General features: G+C 45.1%; 1 protein-coding gene across 1 annotated transcript; it reads left to right on the top strand.

Annotated features, from left to right (window-relative positions):
• Positions 1 to 948: 948 nt before the first annotated feature.
• On the top strand, positions 949 to 23,117 carry LOC143302051 (rho-related GTP-binding protein RhoE-like). The gene is made up of 5 exons (XM_076616547.1): positions 949 to 1,746; positions 7,723 to 7,813; positions 19,690 to 19,799; positions 20,475 to 20,606; positions 21,049 to 23,117. The coding sequence occupies exons 1-5, from the start codon at positions 1,582 to 1,584 to the stop codon at positions 21,325 to 21,327; spliced, it is 777 nt and encodes a 258-aa protein (XP_076472662.1). The 5' UTR covers positions 949 to 1,581; the 3' UTR covers positions 21,328 to 23,117.
• Positions 23,118 to 24,676: the final 1,559 nt, after the last annotated feature.

The raw sequence follows: 24,676 nt of genomic DNA, 5'->3' as shown, positions 1-24,676 counted from the left end.
ACTTCAGAGGGACGCTCATTCGGTAAAGTTTCAAAGAAATACCTTTGAAATAAGGTCGCAGAGAAAACCCGATGTTGGTTGGTGTCAAAGAGAAAATCAACTCGTACAAAGTGTACCTTTATGAATCTTTTGTTCCACCTTTAAATACAGGTGTAATGACAAAAAAAAAATCATCTTGCTCATTCATCATTACTGTCCTTGAGTCACTGAGTAAATACGGGGATGTCGTTTGATATGAAATACCGAATGCGTCCCAAATAACTATTACACTCCATTAATTCAATCATGACACGCCCCTCTCTCCTCACCCTACAAAAGCCCGCCCAGGTGCATTAATGAAAATTATATATACAGTAATTAAAACTGAAGACTTCGATGATCAGGGATGACACAGACGCTTTTTTCCTTACTGCAAACCTGTTTTATTCTGCTGTATGGCATGCACATGTTGTAAAGACATGTATTTGAACTGAACAGCGAATAAAGATTTAACCCATTAAAAATCTTCACATTTTCAGTGCACTGTTTTTGATTTGCGCTGTTTTCTTCTAACGATTATTTTATCTTTCGCCGTTGCGTTTGTTAATCGTATGTATTACATGAAAGAGCTCATAGGCTCAATCTCGTTGTTGCTCAGATTTTTTCGTGTTATTTTTAAATTTTTATTTGTTTGTTTGTTTTTTGTTGTTTTGGGGGGTTTTTTTGTGGTCATATTTTTTTTATATATCAAGACTTCGTATGTTGAACGTTGTCTTTTGTTTTGTTTCTTGAATTACAACGTGTAAACAAGCAACAACAAAAAAGTGACGCATTGATTGTTGAAAAACTGTTAACACTGTGGCTGGAGTGTAGACTGAATCGGTCGGGACGATGTCGTAAGACGTGGCTGGCTGGCTGGCTGTACTGTACTGGAGGGGAAAGTTCAGCAGACGTGTGCTTGTTGCGGGCAAGGCGAGTCAAGACGGAACCTGTTGCGTTCCCCATTCACAAGCACAGCACGCCTTTACACCACCGTCGGAGACGTGCAGCCATAGCAGCCAACCACTGCCGCCCTGTGAACAAGGGTTGGGCCTGGCCTGGAATGTGCGCAGGCGTAGAGCACAGCATTGTGGGAAGAGGTAGCGGACTGTGAATGAAGAGCCTTGTCGTCTGCTCGCTTGTTCGCATTTCACCCCTGACTACTCGACGGGCGAGACACGCCTGGAGGGAACTGTAGAAACCGAGAAGCGTTCCTCCCGCTGGTAGATATTCAAGGAATCCGGATATTTCATCACTCGTTGTACTGTTTTCCACATAGTTTATCCACCAGCGTAAAAAAGAAGAAGAAAAGTTCTCGAAAGTTTTCTCTTGGGAGGGTCACCACCGTGTGACACTACACGCGATTGCAGCAGCACTTCAGTTCGGTGATAGTGAGCGTACTGTTTGGAGCAGTAGTTTTCAGAGATTGTATCGGTGTGAGACTCTGTGGTTTTGATTTTTTGACTTGGGTTTGACCAACAGAGCCAGCAGTCCTCATGAAGGATAAAGTGTGTTCCGAGTTCGTCTTCATGCCACTGAAAGGGCGACGAGAGGGTGCCTCCCATGGCCAGTGGAGGGGAGCCAGTGGGCCCAGCGGCCCGGTGTGAGGGCAGTGCCGTTGTGGCTTCGGACAGTACAGAGGTCAAGTCCAAGATTGTGGTGGTGGGCGACTGCCAGTGTGGCAAGACGACTCTCATACACAGATATGTCCAGTCCAAGTTCCAAGAGGCAAGTATTAACAGTGTGAAATCCGCTGTTTTGTTTCGTCGTTTAGCAGGCCTGTTATGTCTCTGAATAACATTTGATATTATTTTTGTTTCCGTCATACCCATTATTGAAGCAATGAAGCCTGCCTGTGCCTATGTTAACAGTTCCTACTGTACCATCTTTATTACGAATCTGTTTTGTCACCTACCACGCTATTGAGCTATTGTTCTGCATAAAATGTTATGTTGAAAAATGTTGACAAATTATAGTTTTAGTCTGTGCATGTTAGTTTATTGTTAACTGCCCCAAACTGAACAGACGACAAAGACTGTAATTCTGAATGACCGATCGCATGCGACCAAAAAAGCTCCCCTGCAATTTTGTGTGCGGGTGCAATATTGACAAAAAGCGCATTTGGTCACCACTTTGAATTGTCTATTTACTTCGCCCAAAACTTGGTATATGAATTTTTACTTGGTGGAACGAAGAAAATGTTTGCCATCCACACAGTTGAGTTTACAAATGCTGGATCAAGGAGTGATGACTTAAAAGAGACGGGAGATGTGGTTTAGGATTGCTGGTGGTACCACTTAATTGGCAGTAGCAGGTATATATATATATACCAAACACTCGGAGTATCAGAGAACTTCTGAAGTGGACCCTTGGCTCAGGCGCCATGCTAACTGCAGTCTGCTTGGTACAACCCCAAACATCTTGTCTGATATCACAGTGAACAAGATCACAACCACACCCACGAATATCTTCTCACAGTTTACATGTGGCCTTTTACTACAAATCTCTTGTATATTTACTCTTGTCAAATCATTCTTTTGAAACGAAATAATTCACACGTTTGTGAATTTTTGTCCTGTATAGTGAGAATACCTATACGTTTCTTTCTTCTTTTTTTAAAAGTGTGAACAAATGTGCAGTATGATCAGAGGCATTTGAAGGGGAATATAATTCCCAAAAGAACACATGACTAAACTACATTTCTCATTTCATGAGTTACTCTTTGCACTGAAGTTTCGAACTCATAAATAGTATTCATTATAGTCTGTATTAGCACATTTACACCAGTTACAGACCACAAACAGTGCCAACAAATTTCAACAACTGTAGCAAAACAAGGCAAGAGAGGATAGTTAAAAGTTTATTAAGTTTTTAATATATTGTGGAAAGTTTGTTGTGTGATAAAGGCAAAATTCATTTGCTTTTTGAATTGGTCAGCAAGCAGGCGTGGATCGACTTTGATCCACTTTTCACTTTCTTGTGAAACATTTTGCGAAAGAATTATGCCGGTTATGTTATGCATCATTGTTCTTGAAAATTACTGGGAAGACTTTTTTTCTTTTTCTTTTCTTTTTTTAAAGTATGATATAACATGGCTGATCAAGTCAGGAGTCAAGCAGCAAGCTGTCACATTTTGTTTGAAGGTTCATCGATCATATGCAAGGGAAAGGAGAAAGAAAAAAAACGGGACAAATTGCCGAGACTGCAAAACTTTATACTAACGGCGATAGTGCACATTTAGACACCAGCCCAGCTACCCTCCCAACCCCGAACATACACAAATGCGCGCGCGCGCGCACGCACACACACACACACACACACACACACACACACACACACACACACACACACATGAGGGAAAGAGAGCCAGTAAGAGAGAGAAACCCGTCCACCATGACACACACAATTGTACGCATCCGTCAATGAAGTGGTGGCCCCTGACACGGAACTTGCCAGCAATATGTTTTCCTTGACATTGATTATCACGATGTCCCAGGCACGGCGTGCGCCTGACCTATCCCATGGATAGTGACTGTATCTTAATCCTCGGGTAACAATGCGAAGTCAGGGGCCAAGGTGTTGGCGAACACAGAAAGGTACAGTTTCCTTTCTAAACGTCACGTGTATGTGATGGACGTGGCGGGTGTTTTTTTCCCCTCACAAGTGATACGTCTTGGTGTTCGGAGAGAAAAGAGGATAGAGACTGCTCCTTATAGTTAACACAAAAAGGCACAGCATTTGCATTTAGAAAATACAAAACGAACAAAATATCACTGAAGAGATGCGTTATGTATTTTGAAAAGGTGGGGAAAAGGTGAAGGGAGTAAGAGGTGCAGTGACTGACTGACGGGTTGACTGACTAGACTGACAAGTGCATGAAACAAGCACACATTTATAGGCGCATACGCATTTGCCCCTTTACGCGTACGACAAATACTTCTCAAACGCATGCGTGCGCTCTTTCTTTATCCCTCTTCATTCTTCCATTCCCCCCCCCCCCCAACCTGTTACCTCTCTATATTGTTTCCTGAGCTCCATATTATAATACACCACTGACGAAATATGTAGAATCAAAGTAACAAGTATCTGTTTCTTCTGCGATAATGCACAAATGCCTATACATATAGATGCAGTTGAAACAGAATGACTAGGATATATTTATGCTCTGATTCATGTTTCTGTTTCACTGTTTGTCTGAAAAAGTCATTGGACAGAAAAGCCCAGATGGATACTTCCTCTATTAGAAGAGCGCATATGCACGCGCGCATTTTCGCTCTGTGAACTGGCATGCACGCGCACGCACACATAAACAAACCCCATTATTCATGCACGCGTGATGCAGGTACAGGCACAGAAACGGATAGAGGAGATAGAGGGAGAAAAGGGATAGAGAGCCAGTCAACATCGGTGTTATTGACAGCTTCTCACCCAGTTTCCTGCACTAAGTGACAGGAATATATAATAAATGCAGCAAGAGCCCTCGAGTGTTGATCGAATGCACGTGCCACACTTATGCATCCTTTTCTCTGCTGGCGCACGTGAGGCGAAAGATGCAGTGATGAATCCTCGCTTCATCGATCATGGCATACGTGTCTTCTTTGTGCCTGGGGCTGCTTGGCTTGCTTTTCGTAGTGGGGGCTTCAAAAGAAAGCTACGTTCGTCTATATTTTCCAGGCTGGGGTCACGCATAAAGTATCGATAAAGCTGCTGCTAAGGGGGAGCAGATGCTTCCATTTCATGCGTGTGTGTTTGTGCGTGCGTGCGCGCGCGCGCCTGTGTGTGTGCGTGTGTGTGTATGCATGAGTAAGCATAGCATGAAACCGATGTTTCAGCTTGGATTGGGGCGAGAGAAGCTGAAGTTATGGAAGTGTTGTATACCTGCCTTCCAATATTATGATTGACATCTTCTGCCTTCCGGTATATTATGATTTAAGCATTGCTGGAGCTGGAACGCGTACAGTTGAGCGATAGAGCGGATGAAGAGGGTGTTAAAATCGATCTTGTGTTGTATACGTTTGCTCGCAAGCGTGAAAGCGTGTTGAGAGAAAAATCGAGCATTGTGTGAGAGTTGAAGTTGCAGTTGTATGTTAGTTATTGACCTTATACAACAAATCCCCAGTGTGTAGTCTGAACAGTAATGAAGAGAAAAACAACCACCAGTAACAACAATAAAGTTGTTTAAGGGCTTGACCGTGTTCTTTGAGAATTCCAGCTGATCAGTTCCTGTCCAGTGCCCAAGTCACCACTGTAACTGGCCCAAACGTAGATCTAAGGTAGCACACCCTACGGCTTTCAGGCTGCTTCCTCTCCCAAATTGGATGTTGTCGGCACTGTAATGGCAGCTAATCAGTTCAGCTCGGAAGAGCTCCTTCCCTCGGGCTGAACTAAACCTCCAGACCAGACTTTTCGCAACACTTTCGACAAGTTTCCAGGATTGGATTAATGGCAGTTCGTGAAGAAAGACTAGATGTGGGTACTTTCAGACACGTTTCCACGACTGAATTAATGGCAGTTCGCAAAGAAAGGCTTGGAGATGACTTCTTTGCTTCTAGCTTCCATCCTACACACGTTGTTTAAAAACACGGCTTTGAAAAAGGGTGGAGATTAGATAGGTTCGTACACTTAACAATGCTTGAAATTAGTTTTGTGTACTAAACTATAAAGTGGGAACTGTGCTTAGGAAGACGGACAAGTTCGGAGTTTTCCGGTAAACTTGAGGCTGGCAGCAGATGTGGAACACAGACATACACTACTAATTCGGTCTTTGCTTTTTGTAAGTCTCCGCTCTTTTCTCTTTTTCTTTTTGTATATATCAATGAACAGGAGAGAGAGAGAGAGAGAGAGCTCTTCGAACCTGTTCAGTTCAGTTACTCGCAGTCAGGATAAATCAAACGTAATGCATGTCCACTGTATGTACTGTTTGTTGACTGTCGATGGTCTTAGTATTTTGCCTTTGGATGTATATCGAGGGGAGATGTCTCTTTCAAAAATAATTTTTCCAGAGGACAGTTTGAAACTTTGAAAGATAACGCATATAAAACCATCCCAACGCAGAGCTCGTGAGGGGAAGGGTTGGGTTTTTTTGTGTTTTTTTCAAAGACGAAGCGAGGAGCGTTGTGGGGTGGCATGTGTGGGTTTTCCAGCCGATTGAAGAGCTGTGAAGAGCGGTTTCTCAGGGGGGTAGGACGGAAGCAATCAAAAGACTGTCTCCCCCCCTGCCCCCTCCACGGCAAAGGCTTGCTGGAGGCCACTTGAAGCCACTGCTCCGTCAGACTGGTTGGCCAAATGCATGGTGTCGTGTGGACGCCAGGCCTTGAGTGGACCGAGCACTTCACGGCTAGCTGTTCGCCCCTTGACCCCCCGCTCCCTCCCTTCTGGACCTCCGGGGCTGTTGTGGTTGTGTTCCACGTGTCCAGGGACCTCGAGTGGATGGGCAGCTGCTTGAAATTAGCAGCGAAACGGTGTAGTTGGCGGCCTTTCTTCGTCTGCTGCCACTTGTTTTTTTATCAAGTGTTTGCCATATGATGTATTGGGTCCACGCCAGTTATGCAGGGTTGTCATAAAAAGCACGCAAACACACACACACACACACACACACACACACACACACACACACACACAACTCCACACACACACAAACGAAAGCAGGAGTACACAAGCACTCAAGAGTGGAACAACAAATTTTGATACCAGATATATGGCGGACACAGTTACGACTAATTCCTTCCTGTGTCTTTTCACGCTGTTTTCTATTTAAGTATATTGCTTCGAAATTGATGGAACGAGCAAGCATTTTCTCTTCATCTCGTAAGAGGACGCACGCTGTTGGTGACGTATCATCAATCCCACGTTCCCGAGTTTGTGTGGTGTGTGTCCATGCGGGTCAGGGCCAGACTGCGGTCTAATGGGAATGCGAACAATGCATACCAAATGGTCTCCATCTGGTTAACCCAATTACTCTTTTGTCATCCAGGGAATGCAAAACGCGCAGAAAGGCTTCGGTTACAACGCCGCTCCATCTATCACAGGGCGACCCACGCCGCCAAGGTTGTCACTCAGCCGTGGGGGTCGTTGGTACGACACATTGTTTCCACCCCTCGCGCAACCCTCGGTTATTTTTCGAACCCAGCCCTATGCAAAATCATTTCACGCCCCAAGAGACTACTGGTCTACTTCGGGAAACACCAAAAAACACAAATGGTAGAACTGGCTTGGCAGGATTTTGCCGTTCTTTTTTCTGTCCCTCTTTTTCTCTCGTATTTTGGCCGTGATCCAGAGCAGTCGTCGACACGGACAGCTGCCACTCTATGTATAGCGCTGAGGCAACGCAATGGAAAGTGGTACTCCATGTGCTTCCATGTTTCTTGCTCCGTTTTCCCTGATGAAAAAGATTACTGTCGGATCCCACCCCCTCCCCCGTCTGTAAAACAGGAACGTTTAATATAATATCCACTCCTGGGAGGAGCGCTTTGATAATTGTAGAGAGATGACGGGTTTGTCGAATTATTTTTCGCTGAACGAGCTGAGACTGAACTCCCCAAACACTCCAGATAGACATATCAAATAGTTTAAGTAGTTGTTTTTTTTCTCACACTTTTTATGTCGACGAGTGAATTCAGTGCGCACGTGCGCGTGTATGTGTATTTATGCGTGTGTTGGGTTTCAAATGCCATATACTCATTTCGAATCCACTTTCTGTTTCAGAGCTACACACCAACAGGCTTCGACACGTACAGTGGCTCCTACAATGTATCCGACACATACACGATTCATATGTCTATTTGGGACACATCAGGTATTTACTTTTAAATGTATGTTTAATCTGTCTATCCGCCTGGCTGTCTCGTGCACTGTGTGTGTGTGTGTGTGTGTGTGTGTGTGTGTGTGTGTGTGTGTGTGTGTACATGAAATACGTTTTAGTTTCCCTTGTCAGCACTGATATCCTTATGTTTATGGCTGCCCCCTCCCCACTCTTTGTCGCTTTCAACGCTTTGTTCCTCCGTGCATTTATCATGACCGCTGAGCGATTTGTCATCCGAGAATCTGCAGATGACAGCAGTGCTGCTGTTTAACACATGCAACGTTTTCTTCTGTAATTAATTGTCTCACCACGTCAAGTCACAGCTTATGGAGTTTGGTTATGAAAATAGATATTGCCATGCACTCTGTGCGTGTGTGTATGGACTAATTTCTTTTTATGATATTCCGGGCATTAAACTCAGTAGTTTTTTTTAAGGCATCAGTCCTTTGTCACAGAAAAAATATTTGAAAAAAATAATTGTAAATGATACTATAAATTTATGGTGAGATCGAATCGAAACACCCGTTTATTTTGCACTATTTTCGCCTTGATTAGAAACCAGTTTTAACAGTTGCCCTCTGGCTTTCACATGTGGGCACACACACACAAAGAAAATGAGCCTGAACATTTTATCAAACTGCATGTTGTATTAGTCACTGTGTATTCTTGCTGTCTTTTTGGTGCCTGAAATTTTCCCTGCCTCCTCCCTTCCTTCAACACCACCTTATCACGTGTAGATAACACCACTGGTGCGTGTGTCATCAGACCAAGATAAGTAGGAACCACTGATGGAAACGTTGAAGTCAAAGAGATAATGTCGGGGAAGGGGCATGTTAGCTTTATCGTCCACTACACGTCGGCACGACTCCACCCTGTGCTGGAACCAGAGTTATGTCTTAGAAATTTCCAAAGAATGCGTGTATGCTCTCTCTCTCTCTCTCTCTCTCTCACACACACACACACACACACACACACACACACACACACACACACACACACACACACACACACACACACACACACACACGTGCCTGCGTGCAAACACAAGGTATGTCGCACAAAGTGTATGCCTTATATGCTGAAGTAACAGTAAACCAATTTCCGAACACGTCCTATTCTCCATCAGGAAGTATTCGTACCAAAACTTTTGAAAACACAAAGCAACCCGAAATGTAATAAAATGTGTAAGGAACGTGTGGGATCTATTGTAATTGCATATATGTGATATGACTGCATATAATAGTGGATTTGATTTTGGTGTTAAACATTTAGAATATTGAAATGCCTTGTAGAGTGTAAAATGTGAAGCATTGAATAGTTCAACGGACCAGAAACTCGAGACCCGATTCAGTCGAAAACTCGAATTACCAGACGAGATCTCGGGATAAACGGTTCAAGCTTCGCTTCCCTTGTCCGGCTTGCAGGTAACCGTGAGTTACAGTCCTTGATAAGAGGCCGACAGTTTGCGTTGATACCGTTATCAGGTCAGCCCAGACCTCGGCAGTTAAAGGGACCAGAGGTTGAGATGACCTGTTTACGCTGGGTGATTGAGCAGCGACCTGTGCTGTCAGCCTTTGTGTGGTTCGCTGGGGAGATGGGGAACAGCAGGCTGGTTGGGAATATATTGGAGATGCCTCTGGCTATTTGAGCTTGATTGTCACTCCTATCCACCACCTCTCTCACGTTCTCCCTCCCACGTTATCACGCCATCTTTCGGGGTTTGTTTTTTTTCCCACGTGTTTTCTTTCTCTCTCTGTGTTATTAATGTCTTTTTTGTCAGCGATGGCTGTCACGCACACCCGCTCGCGAAAACACACAAACCTCATGAATGTTAATGTCCGTTCTTTATCCTTTCTGTATTTTTGTTTTGCGGCGTGAAAAGGGATGGAGGAAATTAAGATATCTTGCATTTGGAAACCCTGCCAGGGCCTCGACAGTTTCTGCCTTTGATCTTTATGAATCAGAACAGCGCACGAAACTCTACTCCATTTGTTCAGATTTTGCGTTAGACTCCAGGTATTAAATGTCGGATATCGCCTTTTGATTTTACCTCATTAACCGGCTGTTTGTGTCGCGCATACACGTGTTCGAGCGCGCTTTATTTCTTATGTATTTCGCCCGCGCACATCCCAAGAACTTTAAAGAATAGCAAGCAGTGGACATAACAGTAAATATTAGCCTTTTTAACCAGCAAAGGATTTCCTAGAGGTCCTAGGTTCCGGGCGTTTCCGGCTATTAATGTTTTTACAGCAGCTCAGTGTGGTGTATATCATTTTAATTGGCTCGGGAGACAAGGGGAGTGGGAGAGAGCCGCCATTTTGCCGACTTTTTGCCTCTTGTTTTGCTTGAGTTTTCTCAAAGCTTATTCCATTCAGGAGTAGACTGCACAGTTGCTAAGCAGTAAACATGTTGTTTTTGAGCGGTTTAGATGGATCCGTACGGTCTTGAATTGTTAAGCGTGTAAGATTTCGAAAGGGGAGTGGGTTGGGGGGAAGTAGAAAGAAAAACGTGTGCGTGATGCATAAACTAATGTGATCTAATGGCTTTCTTCTCCCCTTCCCCCCACCCCAACATAGACATATACACTAAGTACCGCACTGCAAAAGTAAAAGCCAAGGTTTCGAGATGTTCTGCGCGTCTTATGCCCGCTTCCTCTGTGTGTGTGTGTTTGTGTCTGTATGTGTGTGTGTGTTGTGCTTGTTTCCTTGCCTGTATTTGTGCAACAACGTTGCCGTTTCCATTCTCGTCACACCAACCAGAAAACCGCACAAACTACCCCTGTATTCAAGGGCAGAGCTGCGCAAGTAATCTCTGTTCTTTAAACATGCCAGAACCTTGTATGGTAGACTGGAGGCTGCTCGGGGCTTTGCCCTTCACGGATGATGGCGGCCCCAGTATGTTGCTGTCCGCTCTGTTGCCTCCACGGCGGCTCTTTGATGTCGCTTTGAAGTGAAGGGTGGCGCAGGTAGCGTCCACAGGTCACGGGTGAGGCATGCGAAAAGACCTGGGGACACGGAGGATGTGTCGAGGACTGGTGACGGGGAACATGTTTTCTTCTGTCCTCCTCCTTGAGCATGTCTGTTGTGGTGAATCCCGTTTTGGAACTGGGAAATGATCGACACACAGACACAAAGAGGCAGATTAATAAGTGACTCATGTTATCAAGAAAACAAATTAGCCGTGCCCAGCGCAATGTCGTGCCAGTGTTTCATCAATATTCTTTCAATCTGTCAACTTTTCTTCAGTCAAAGCAAATACGCTCAGGGCTCCTTCTGGCAATTTTCCCAATGAACGACACAGCGCCAGTTTGTCTCATGAATCTGCCGGCAAAAAGACTTTCCCCTTTAGACGGCAATCGATTAATGAGGCCGAGGCGTTGCCGTCTTTGAAAAAGATTCAATCGCCACAGGCGTTAATTTTAAGGAGATAGTATGATCGATCTTTGAAGGGAAGAAAAGTTTGCACCGAGATGAGAAATTAAAAAGATAGTGCAGCCATATTGACCGAGTGCTTGACGTAGGCATTGGCGTTGCAGTTTTCGTGTCAGATATTAAGGCTTGTGTAAGGTTCGAAGAGTTGAATTGTATTTACGCCCCCTCGATTACAGTACAGTATGGAACAATTCCTTGTCTCCGAGACATTCTTGAATTTGAATTTGAAACGTTTTCCTCATTTTATGCTCAGGTGTGTGTTTCGGATGTATGCTGGGGGGGTGGGGGGGTGGGGGGGGGGGGGTTCTTGCTATTTTGCTAACCATTTTGATTTCCTCGGTTCTCGGCTAATAATCCCATGGCAGCAGTTGAAACATTTGCCATTTCCGTTCCACCGCAGCTCCCTCCTATAACCCGGCATCCTGTGTCTCCTCTGCTCATCATTCCCCACATTGTGACTGTGGGAAAAGGGAAACTTAACCACCGGGTCCCAGGCTCAGGGGAACTGTGGGGTCTTGCCCCCTGACAGGACGTTTATTTTCGCACACCCGTTGCGCCCATCGTGCTCAGCTCAGTAGTTGAGCCCGTTATGCGGTAGCTGTGGAGATAAAGTATGGTGGTTTCACCTCCGTGTTTACGCCTTCGCTATTTCGCTGGCTGGAGGTTTGTAAACCCAGGTGTGTGTGTGTGTGTATCCGTGTGAATGTGTGTGTGTGTGTCCGTGTGAATGTGTGTGTGTGTTTGACAAGGCGTGGCTCGTTTCCTACAAATAATCATCGCATCACAGCATCACACCACACACTTGTTTTTAATCCCTGCTCCAGACTTACCTTGAAAATGAAGAGGTTTCGGTTCTTAACTGGAAACGGTACGTTAATAGACGTAAACGTAATCAAAGGACTGGAGTTGTCAGAGAAAGGGTGTGTTAATATTTGTGAAAACGAAAGAACAAACATCGTAATGTTCCTATAGGAAGCCTACAATCAGTCAGTTTTGTCCCCCAGGGTTGGAGCGGATAAGGAATGAAGGAGTGTGCACGACAAGAATCGTTGCTCTACAAAGTGAGCTCATTAGAAATCAAGTTGGCTAATACGAATAAATAATACTTCTTCGCTCGTTCCCGCGTTCACTCGTATGTACACGAGTGGGCTTTTACGTGTATGACCGTTTTTACCCCGCCATGTAGTCAGCCATACTCCGTTTTCGGGGATGGATAATAATACACAAACGTTGCATTGATTATAGATTACGCAAATACTCCGCATACGATTTTTGAAGCAGTAATTGTATTCATTATTGTGTCATTTGGAGGAGGGATTGGGCGAAGGGGTGCCGAAATAATTAGCGATAAGATCAGACGAAATAATGCGAAGTGAACGGTGCGTAGACCTGTGCGCCACTAACATGGACTTAATAACCATGCCGACATTTCTTCCTCGGAGCCTCCCCAGTTCCCGTTTCCCCGCCATGCTTTTCTATTCTTACTCCTTTCTCACGTCCCTTCCGCTCCACATCCCCGAACCCCCAACACACGTGCGCGTTGCTGTTGTCTTTCCTTGATGGAGCAGATAGGTAAACGCAGTGACCTGGAAGCTGTTAGGACAGGTGATGTAATGGCCAAACGGTGGTCGTCAGAGTGTATAAGGCAAATAAACCATCTTGCTGGTGTGGCTTCTGGAACCACTTACCACCGCGTCTGATCTGTGCCCGGAGCCAAATGGTCCGCCAGCCAGTGCGATTAGCAGTGAAGACTGCAACTCAGAAGTGATTATGGGAGGAAGGGCGAGGGGAGGATGGAGTTAGGGGAACATGACGTCAAGAGTTCTGTGGAATTTTCGTTTTTACTTAAAAAAGGGGGGGAAAGAAAGAAAAGAATAAAGAAAAAAAAAGAGCAGCTGCAAAGAATTAATCGGTTTTTGGGAGAGGTTTTTCCACATGATCATGAAAGTGAGCTCATGCGTCATTTGTAAAATCGGGGAGGGAAGCAAACATTGGAAGTTAACAGATTAAACGGAGTATGGCTGCCAACGTGGCGGGGTAAAAACGGACACACACGTAAAAGCCCACTCGTGAACATACGAGTGAACGTGGGAGTTGCAGCCCACGAACGAAGAAGAACAAGAGATTATTTTGAGGACTTCAACAGCTGTACCCGATGACTTTTTAATAGCAGTGTCGCCGAAACAATGAGCGATCACTGCAAGCAACAATAAGATCCAACTAAAAAATTGAGCAGCGTTATTAAACCATACACTCTGACATGAATATAATTCCTTCAGGGAGTGGATAGTGTTAAGTAGAATTGTTCTTGATATTCTGATCGATTGAGCCGACTGAAGTCCGGAGAGAAATGCACTTGACAACTAATCAATGTTGCGCTTAAGGCACGGTTCTTACTCTCCGGGGACTTGCCTTCGCGACCGTGTTGCCGCAAGATCAATCAGGCGTACCCCATGCCACCGGCTTTCTGTCTCTCCGGTGCACACACTCCACTATCACCACCTCCAGATAACGCGCGCAGGACGGAAAAGAAAGGGAGTCACTTCATGTAACAGGCAGCTCTGCCCCTCGATAGTTCTTTGTCTTTGGCCCCTGGCACAGCTGGTTTCCAGCAGACGGGAGAAATCAAGACATGTGATGCATGTCTCGTTCCCATGTGTCTCCCAGTGCACTGCTACCGACACTGCAGATAAGACAGAACCCAGGCGCTGTATCCACAGCATTGCTGGGATAGTTGCGCACGCAACGAGAACCCCACGCATGGTCTAGCACGAGACAAATGTCTTTGTGGATGGAGGTGAAGAACAAGAACATGTGTGTAAAAGGGTTGCGGATCGTTATCGCAGCTGTGGTCAGGAATCACGTTTTCTCCACGGGAACCTATCATCAAAGCCCGTAAAACAAGCCTGGTGTATTTTGTTTTGGAGTATCAACACCCCACGCCCCCCCTCCCCCCACCGCCCCTTCCTATGTGGAGGGGGTTTGGAGCTTTTTTGATTCACTGCTATGCTGTGTTGGTTTCAGAAATAGACTGACAAAAGAAAACAATTATCTGACTGATAACATCGTTGCAGTACGTAGATATTCGACTTCCTATGTTTTATTCCTATGTTTTATTTATAAATGTATTTTATTCGCTTGTCCCATTATTTGTCGTAGTCGTTTCAGTTCTGTTTGTTTGGTCTGTGCTGAATACTGACGATTTTGTTTCTTTCAAGCGTACTTAGATCTTCACCAGATTATGATGTTGAACTACCCCATTCCTAGATCCACCAAACTTGGACACCAGCAGGTGTTAAACCACGTAGGAGCAAACAAGGTAACCATGTGAAAAGGCGGTGTGGGTACGAACCGAGTGTAGACCGACGCTGTCTGTCCGATAAGCTGGCGGTCACCGGTAGTCCCTGTCGACCCCACCGTCCTGATAAAATGCCCTCATGTCCAGGATACCGGAAACGACCACAAACACCTCGTGCGGGTGAAGAACGGGGACGGAAGTGTCACGGAAGTGATAAAGGTTCGCAGAGGATTTCACCCGGGCACGCTTCATGATAGTGGGTGATCTCCTGTGTACACAAGTCTTACCACAGGAAATGGACAGGCATTATCAGCCATGTTTGCTTGTCCCGCAACAGTTGTTGCACTAATCTGGCAGGAGGTACTGTACCCGCCTTTTGAAACTGTCCCCACAAACTGCAAAGGGCACCGACTGTTACGAACATACGTTACCCAAATTCAAGACGGAAGCTGTGAAGGATAAGCTGCTGCCCTCTCTTATCGGTCTAAAATTAATGTATTGATCGTATGCGCTAGGTACTTTTCCTTTTTTTTCTTTTCTTTTTTTAACCAAGAAAATGAATATCTTCTGTTTGGTTATATCTGATGGTTGCTGTTTGTTAATATCGCACAATATATCTGAATTTTCACGTCATAATTTCTGATAGTTTTAGTTATGATAAGGTGCATTGCAGTCGTTTATTGTCCATCTGTATATTGCCGGCGATCACGTTAAAGTAAATCCTCCAAACTTGCACACAGTTGGTAACACCACTTCTGAATATTGACGGCATGCTGCACCGAAAGGCGTGTTTGACACAAAGCACAAGGGCGGGACAGGCGTTAACAAGAGGGGCCTGTGTACTTGACTAGACTGCCGCCTCTGATGTCTTGTGACCGTCTGGAAATGTGTGCTGCAGACCACTTCCGTCCCAGATTGGCACCACTTCCGCCATGCTCTATGACCCTGTAACACCAATGGTGTGACCCATACAAAACGACTTTTGTGCGGGCGGTGTGTGTGTGTGTGTGTGCGTGTACGTGTGTGTGTATTTACACGCATGCTTCCCCAATTAACATTTTTTTAAAGTGCGCTCACTGGGTTTAACATATGACGAAAAGAAACGGATTTTAACAGACGAAGGAGCAATGGGGTAGACAGTTAAATGTAGTGGCCAAGCCAGTGGTATTCTGATAGATGCTTATAGCAATACTGTTAAATGTGGCATTCTGCACACCGTGTCACCCTCTCTCCCATCCTTTCTCATAGAGCGAGAGGAGGAGGGGGGGGGATTAACCCGTATGCGTTAGTCAGCGCAATATTAGGGGATGGGTGGGTTTCTGGGAGTACCGAGAGCTTTAACCACTGCTCTACATTATTTTGTTTACGCCATTAAAGCAACAACAAAAAACAAGCAGGGCTGCAAATAGCACCTCCTCGTGCAGAGGCTTGCCAAGCCAGTTCACTGAGAACCGTGGGTACAGCCAGGGCACCGTATCACAGTCGGGGGGTCGGAAAACGGGGGGAGTGGATTGGAATCCTGATGGGATGAGCAATGACTGGAAATATTGTTACTCTGCGCTTCGGAATGCGTATGGGGAGACCTATCCCCCCACCCACCCTCTCTCTCTCCGTGTCTCTGTACCTCATATCCAGAAGACAAAACTGCCGTTAGAATAAAAATTATGTTGGCTCATAATGTGCCTTGTGCGTGTACAATTTTGTCAAAATGGGTGGTTTCCATAGCAGAATACCGTTTCGGAACTGTATGCATGCAAATAGTAGTCACCTACGTTCACACTTGGGATCGCCAGAGTCGTTTCATGATAATGTGGAGTTAATGTTATCTGGGAACGCTTTATACTTTCATGTACAATAACGTGAATGGGGTGGGTGGTGTGTAGGTGTTTGAACGTTCTTCTCACGACGTAAAGGGAAGGGAGATCATGTGCGCGCGTACACACATGCACGCACACGCACGCACGCACACACACACACACACACACACACACACACACACACACACACACACACACACACACACACACACCGCACGCATGCACGCAGAGCAGAGCTCGGGGAAATGAGCTGGCAACGTTAAGTGGAGTTTATTGTGCAAATTGTGATGGCTGTTTGCCAATGTGTCACTGTTCGTGTAGGACAACTGCATGACTGTAAATTGTTTGTGTGGGAAGGATGACTGTAAATTGTTTGTGTGGGAAGGTCGGAGAGGAAACTGGGTGTGTGCACAGTTTCTTTGTTCGATAGTTTTGCATGTATATGAAGATTTAGAGACTCGAGACATGGGCGTATACTAAACCTTCACCAAGCTTGTAGATTGTCGTGCGTATATAATTATGAGTGTGCCGTTTATTACAATGAACTTCGAACACACAGCTGCTGTGTTGGCAAAATTCAACCATTGGCGATTGGACAGGGTGGGCTCGAAGTAGACTCGTGCGTGTGCTGTACAAACAGATTTTCGACCAGTTAGGCCAATGGAAACTAATTGTGCCCCTGTCAGCAGATTGTCTGAACCGTATAATATCAATACATAATATCTGGCACAAACACCACCACCTCCCGCTCCTCCCCTCCCTCCTTCTGCTCTGCTTGTTGGTTGCCTCTCTGACTCACAATTTCTTCTTGTATCCAGTTCTCTCCTACGTATCCAGGGAAACAGGAAAAAAATGATAAAATAAACAGTGACGGTATCACGTTCAAGACTTTTTTCACACGAAAACGAATCCCTTGTTTTCGTGGGGCTCCCCACGGTGAAAGAACAGGAAGTGGCAATAAAAGTATGCAGGCTGTGTAACCCCAATCACCCAGTCCAGTCGCCCGCCTCCTGTTGCTGGTTTCCCCTCCCCTTAGACACCGAGGGGGTGGAGACTCATGCGGAGGAGAAACCAAGCGAGGACCTCCGTCAAATTGTTTTCGAAATCACTTACCGCTGGCGGCCGGTTCGTTTTGACAGAGTAACCAGATTTTCTAGGAAGTTGAGCCGAGAGCCCGGCCAGCCGTTTAAAGAGGAGGGGAGGCAGGGCTCCTGGGAACGCTGTGAAAGTGGTTGTAATGAAGCGGTGGTGGATGTCGGGCTGACGTGAAATTGCCCGCAGTCCTCACCGCGTCGCCGTCTACGTGCGTTTAAATGTGCGTTCGTCTGAAGCCGCCATCCCCAACAGCCTCTCACAAGTAACCCCCCACCCCACCACCCCCAACCTCTCTTGCTTCTCCTCAGCTCTCCCCCAGTCCCTCAACGACTTCCTTTCTGAGATGTTGGTTTGGTTCCGTGCCAAAAAGAAAAAAAAGTGGCTTGTGCTCCACTTAACCAGGGCGACAGACTGGTTGATGGTGCTGCGCTGTCTGTGCACAATTATTATTAGTTTCGTCTCTGAGAAAAAAAGATGTTGAAGGATGTATATGACGTCAGAAATTCTGGGAAGTAAATGTACCATCGGCCATCTCTCTCCCCCTCCCCCCCCCCCTCTCTCTCTCTCTCTCTCTCTTTCTTGACACGTGACATTGTTTTTAATAACATCAACATATGCACATTTCATACAAACTGTTAATATTTTGTTTTTAGAATGATTTTTTTTCCTTCAGAATATGCGAAATAAGTCGATGCTGAAATATTTTTGGCGCCATACAGGTACATCAGATAACCGCAAATAAAAATGTGCTCTTCTATTTTCACATCCAGCGTTGTGCTGTTGAATGCCGATGGAATTCCCATGATGGAAGCGCAGGAACAGGGAGATCTGGGGAAAAAGGACGGAGGGATGAGATCTGCATGGGTCTCTCATGACCCATGGCAGTGTCCTCATGAATCTTGTCCAGAATGATGTGATCATCTTCGGACAGTCTGCCGTTGGCTGACCTTTAACGCTCGCTTGCCTGCTTGCGCGCGCGCGCATGTGTGTGTGTGCGTGTGTGCGCGCGCGCGCGCCCATCTTCCCGTGGAAAAGGCAATCGTTCATCTTAGAAGGGGTCGACAAACGTTCCATTAGTGTTGGCTGTTGGCCATTACACCAAAGCGGACATGTTCTCTGGGTATGCCTCATTGGCAATGTTTGAGGTCGGATGCGTGCCGTCTATGTTTAGCCCACGTTGGATTGCGTGGCATTTTTCATCCCGCATGGTCTGTTTTCTTTTCCGTTCTTGAACGCATGTGTTAGCTGCGATTGAAGGCGTTCTGTCTTTAGGCCTCTCGTTTGGCACGCACAGACACTTGGGATTCGATTTTGCATTTCCATATCCCGGTCCTGATTTTGTGCAAAAGAATGGAAGAGGGGGGGGGGGAGCTGAGAAGGATTGGTTGTTATGTTGCATGCTTGGCATCTGTGTTGATGAGAGAATAATTATATAAGAATAAATACGGACAGTCGTCTGGTGTTTTATTCAGTTGTTGAACATTAATCACTTTTATCCATCCCATTTAGTTGTTCAGCATTGATTGCTGTTACAGTCTTGGTGATTGAGGATGATGGCTGTGGCACTGGAAGCATCGACACGTGTTTTTTTGTGTGTTTTTTTTAATCCCGTGACCGAGGTGTCGAGTGGAAGTTTTCTCATCTGTTGCTAGCCTTCTTGCTAGCTGGTGTTGGCATAGACTGCTCAAAACAAGCCAGCGGGCTCTTTTCTTGACTGCCGGTTATTTTGGGAGACATTTAGTGTTATCTTTGGTCGGCGCGGTTCTCAACCTGTCATTGTCTGATTTACACCTCCGTGCTCTGTCAGGCCGAAGAAAGGTGGATGCTTGTTGTGAATGGGAGCGTCTCGTGTCTGGGTTGTAGCGAGCGAGCGTTCTCGCGCTACACAATAGGTTAAATCTGACCACACACAGGGCTCTGAGCTTGTAATAGCTTACAAAATTGAGAGAATACATTTTGTCTTTTAAATCAGAGTGGACGCGTGGGTCTCATCAAATTATGCGCGTCCGTCAAGGAATTATGTAAGCCCTTCCACGCGGTGACAATTCGGTAGAAGTAGTAGACTTAACACATACGCACAGTGGACATAACACTGAGAATGCATTAAATTGATATCCATTATGTACTCGTCCATTTCTCCTCGCTTGTTATTCACTAAATGTGCTTACACTACTCTTCCATTTCTCCTCGCTTGTTATTCACAAAATGTGCTGACACTGACTGTTGCAGGAGATGCAGGCTACGACCGCGTTCGTCCTCTGTCATATTCCGATGCCAACCTCATCATCATCTGCTTCAGCATTGACAACCCAGAGTCCATGGAAAACGTCGTCTCCAAGGTAGGCAACCTGAAATGGGAAGGGGTGGTCTGTGGTGGATGAAGGTGCGTGAGAAGTGGGGTGGGGCGAATGGACGTGCGAGAAAATGGGGTGGCATGTGCCAGACACTGTGCAATAGCAGTTTAGGTCTCAGATGTATGGAATGAGAAAAAATATAACACCAGTGAACATGACACCAAGCCCAAAACGGCATCCAAACCATTACCTAGGCTTCACGAATGCGCATACAGCTGCAGGTTTCTTGATAGCTGAGCTGATTCTATTTTTATTATATTATAATAATATTTTAATTATATTATAATGAAGTCTTGTAATGTCAAGTCATGCCAAACCAACTTTGTTTTTCTTTATCTGTCAAGAGAAATGAACATCGGGTATGTAAGTCATGCTCACAATACAAACATTAAAGAGATCACATAAATTTACATTGACACATCTGAAAACATTTTACATCTGTAAGAATGATTAACAGCATCAAAAAGAGGAAGGAAGGGTTGAGGCAATATTATCAAATATTTCCATCATTTTTACGAACAATTTACAGTGTCAAAGGGAAGGGAAAGTTTAACACGTGCCTTTGTGGCAATTACATCAAAGATTTCCAGGTTTACGAACGACTTACAGTATCAAAGAACAGGGAAGGGAGAGTTGAACACGTGTCGTTGTTTGTTACAGTGGCATCCAGAAGTTCGCGAACACTGCCCCACCCAGCCCATCATGTTGGTGGGGTGCAAGGCAGACCTGAGGTCAGAGGCCAAGAACCTGCCCGTGGGCACTCCACGCCCAGCTTTCGTCTCCTATGACCAGGTAAACCACTTTCATATCGCCCCTTTTCATACGTCTCCTATGACGGGGTAAATCACCTTCATATCGCCCCTTTTCTCACGTCTCCTATGACCAGGTAAACCACTTTCATATCACCCCTTTTCATATCTCTCCTATGACCAGGTAAACAACTTTCATGTCGCTTCTTTTCTCACGTCTCCTATGACCAGGTAAACAACTTTCATATCGCTCCTTTTCCCACGTTAGGTTGATGGTAGACAAGGACATTGTTATATACGATTCTCCTCCCAGTCAAGTTGATGGTAAAAACAAGGGCATTGTTTTATACGATTGAGGTTTGTGATTGCTTTGTTGTTGGCATGTCAGCAGCGAGATACAATTTGAACCTTCCCTAACCCGCATCACATCCAGGTTTGTCCGTGAGCTGTTTATACTCACCCACCACCTCTTTGCCATGTTGCAGGGTCTGAAGACGGCAAAACACATCGGGGCCCTGGTGTACTCGGAAACGTCCTCCAAAACGTCACAGCGGAGCGTGAATGACGTGATGGAGGTGGCAGCCCTGTCGTCAGCAGGAACGACGGGGATGGGGGCAGCCGCCAACCCCGCAGGTGCCGCCAACGGCGAGAGCGCGGGCCTGGGCCGCCAGAGGTCGTTCATCAGGCGGAAGCGCTTCAGCGGACTGAACGAAGCCAAGACACATCTCCGGAAAGAGGCGGCCAAGAGCTGCGCCGTCATGTGAAGAGCCGTTCAGCCAGCAGTTTGGTGCCGGATGATCGTGAAGAAAAGCCTCTGAAATCCACTCGGTGCACGGCGAGAAAGATTCTGGAAGTCTGCTGTCTGGAGCGAAGTCGGTTTGAACTGGAACTACCCACTTGGTCTATGAGGAGTGTCGGGTCTCCCGTGAACAGCTTTGGAGGCGAATGCCTGTTTCAGTATTGAATTACGGCTTTGACGGGGACGCGTGGACACACGCTGCAACTGGTGAAACTAATGGTCGGGGATTTTACAGCTGGAGGACTCGGGATCGCATAATGGAGCTCATCCCCACCGCCGCCCCCTACCCATCATCCAAAAAAAGACATTTTCATTGTCTCATTTTTTAGCATCAGAAGATGAACTTTTGATCTCATATCATATGCATGTATTCCAGCTGTTTGGGTCACATGAAGTTTGCCATGTGTATTCCTACTACTGCCGATTGAGCTTACGTTTTTTGTTTTTTTGTTTTTAAATAAACATTTCACATACATTTGAAAGCAAAATTCCATCATTTTCACGACTTTAATGGGTAGGATAGTTAGCATTCACCATGCCTGCCTGTATGTGCTTGAAAGAATATTCCATTTTTTGTCACTCCCAGTCTTTAGAACCGCAGGCTGAGTTGATGCGAGTTGCTTCAGTGTTGTAACGTGACCCGCCATTGGGCAATGTCTTCTTTGTTGTACATATGCCGTTTAATTATTGATGTGTAAGCTAGTCAACCTTGCACTTAAAATGTCACCATTTGGTGCTGTGGTGATGTAATGTCCATTTCTTGGTGCAATGATTACACCCAGTCATTCACACCTCCCGAAATAGTTTCATCCCCTTTTGAATTGGTATTTTGAGTTGTCCGTCGATTGATCATGTTTTTAGGTCAAGGATATGTCCTTTGCACTTCAATTGTAAACTGCCAAGGTGCAGCATGGGTATTTTAAAACCGCCTGGTTGATATTTTGCTGGCACAAAGTAACACATGAGTGCAGTTTTGAAGATCTGTCGGTTTTTATTGTTCAGATATACAGACAGTTGCCTTTTGTTTTAGCAAAGTCGCCATACTGCACACGGTCAACTGCATATACAAACATAAAACGTAGGGATGTTTGCTCTGTCTTTCCATATACTTACCGTGATTGTATTAATACCCTCATGTTTCTGTAATCCACAGACATGCAATGAAATTCAAGCGTCTGACTTTCAGTAGGAGAAACGGGTGAACGCAGAATGTGTGCCCAAAACAAAACCACCAATCATTACACTATCTTAACATTTCTAAGCTTTGTTGTTCAATAACTTGTCAAATATTCGCACAGGTCAGCCTCCACTTTGGTTCAGTGTCAAAACAGCCCTTGATCCGGGTTGCCCAAGCCATCTTAGCAGTTCTGACGTTTGCACAACGTTGAGAATATTTCCTAAGCCCAAGTGACCAGAAGAAAATTCTGAACTATTTTTATTTTTTATAATCTTGGTATAAGACCGCTTGTGCGACTCTGCCCCGGTAGATTTTCATTGAGATTAAAAATAAAAATAAAAAGTCCCGGTTGACCGTGTGCAGTATATGACAGCCTACTCACAAGACCGTAAGACGTCAGCAAAATATGAACACTTTATTTCTCAGTTGCACATGGAAATGATTAAATTCTGTCTGGAAGTTACTACAAGCTGACATTCTGTAATTGATGTTTCATTAGACTGACTTTATCAATTCCAGCAACAAAATTAGGGGGTATATGGACTGGATGTTTGAAAATTAAAACTCATGGAAATGTTTGCATTTGTTTGATTTGTATGTTAAGTATGAATGAGTTTGTTGAAACATGAAATATATACATGACATTTGCTGGACAGAAATGGGGCGGCAACAGCGTATCCCCAAAACAATGATCCTGTTGTACCTCCTATAAGTTAAAAACCAGGTCAACAACAGCCATTTCCAAAGTAGATTTTGTGGGTTATAAAATATAGAAAGCGAGTTTTTGATTTTCCAATGTATCTCTTTTATGTAAGCACTCTTTAAAGGGGCGCCACCCTTAGACGCCATGCACTGTTGGGATTCGAAACAATTATAGACCCTCGGGGTTATGATTCTTTCACTCCTCGCATGTAACGAGTTCTTCCCCGTCGATGTCATGTTTCCGAAGACAACGCCAGACATACAAGATTACCGTACCAGTTGTCACAATCCAGTGTTTAAAGCAATGTCGTTCAACATAACGAGAAATGTCATCACATTTAGAAACACAACCACCGGTGTTTTTCTTTATTGTGTACTCTTCAACGATCTTAATTAATCTTCAACCTAACCCCTTGACAAAAATATTGAATCCAAACTATGGTATAATTATTTACTGGTGTGTGTGTTGTTGTTGTTGTTGTTGACATTAATAAGACATTCAACAACAACAATTTTTTTTTAATACCTGACGATAGCGACTTTAGGGACTGGTAGTATCCGAGTTCCCGAAGTTTTTTTTTCTGTCCAGGAAGCAAGAACAATATAATTTCTAGCCGCTAGCCACCTTTATTTCAACCCATACAAAGTTTATGAACAACAACAAAAAATAAAAACATGAACGCTGGAGCTGCCCATTCCCACCCTATCACTTCCCAGCCCCGAGTCCTTTCAACCGAAATTCTGTTCCAGACTGACCCAGTTTTAACAACAACTCGGGGGTGGGGGGGGGGGAGGAGGGCGGGGGACGTGGAAGCTGAAATGTCTTCCACTACTACTATACTGAAGCAGAATTTCGATTTCAGTTAAAACTGCAGACGAGCTGGAGACAAAATGGGCTCCAGGGAACGGGATATCGAACGTTCAGATCTGTTCAGTTCTGCTCCTTGCCCTGACAGCTGCACAGGGCCACAGGCTGAAATCACGTCACAAAACGGCACCCAATTCCAACCTCGTCACCCCCTTACCCACTCCCCGAAAAAACATCCGACCCATCAACTCCGCTAACCTTAGGGGGACGGGGGTGGTGGTGGGCCATTTTGTAATATGATATACATTGAAAAATACGTTAGAATACACGTACATGAACTGAAAAACAATTTAACGGGTTAGGTATTTTTGGGACACCCAAAATGACCGTATTAAGGATCCAAGTCCGGAAAGAGAAAGTACTCTTCATGAACCGACTGGGAAAGCGCACACACAAAAAAACGAAGAGACGACAGAAAAAAAAAGTGAAATTATATAGCGCCTATTCTCTAAAAAGGGCTCTAAGCGCTTTACAAAAAAAATGATTTCACACACACACACATGCGCGCGCGCACACACACACACACACACACACACACACACACGAGAAATAAACAATTAAAACAAT

The sequence above is a fragment of the Babylonia areolata genome, chromosome 2 (genome assembly GCF_041734735.1).
Source record: "Babylonia areolata isolate BAREFJ2019XMU chromosome 2, ASM4173473v1, whole genome shotgun sequence".
NCBI classification, from domain to species: Eukaryota; Metazoa; Mollusca; class Gastropoda; order Neogastropoda; family Buccinidae; genus Babylonia; species Babylonia areolata.
This window is presented reverse-complemented; position numbering and strand designations above follow the sequence as displayed.

Excerpts from the sequence above, each read along its gene's own strand:
- LOC143302051 (XM_076616547.1), top strand. The coding sequence starts at position 1,582 with ATGGCCAGTGGAGGGGAGCCAGTGGGCCCAGCGGCCCGGTGTGAGGGC. Across the intron at positions 7,814-19,689 it reads GTCTATTTGGGACACATCAG|GAGATGCAGGCTACGACCGC; the intron begins GTATTTACTTTT and ends TGACTGTTGCAG. Across the intron at positions 19,800-20,474 it reads TGGAAAACGTCGTCTCCAAG|TGGCATCCAGAAGTTCGCGA; the intron begins GTAGGCAACCTG and ends TGTTTGTTACAG.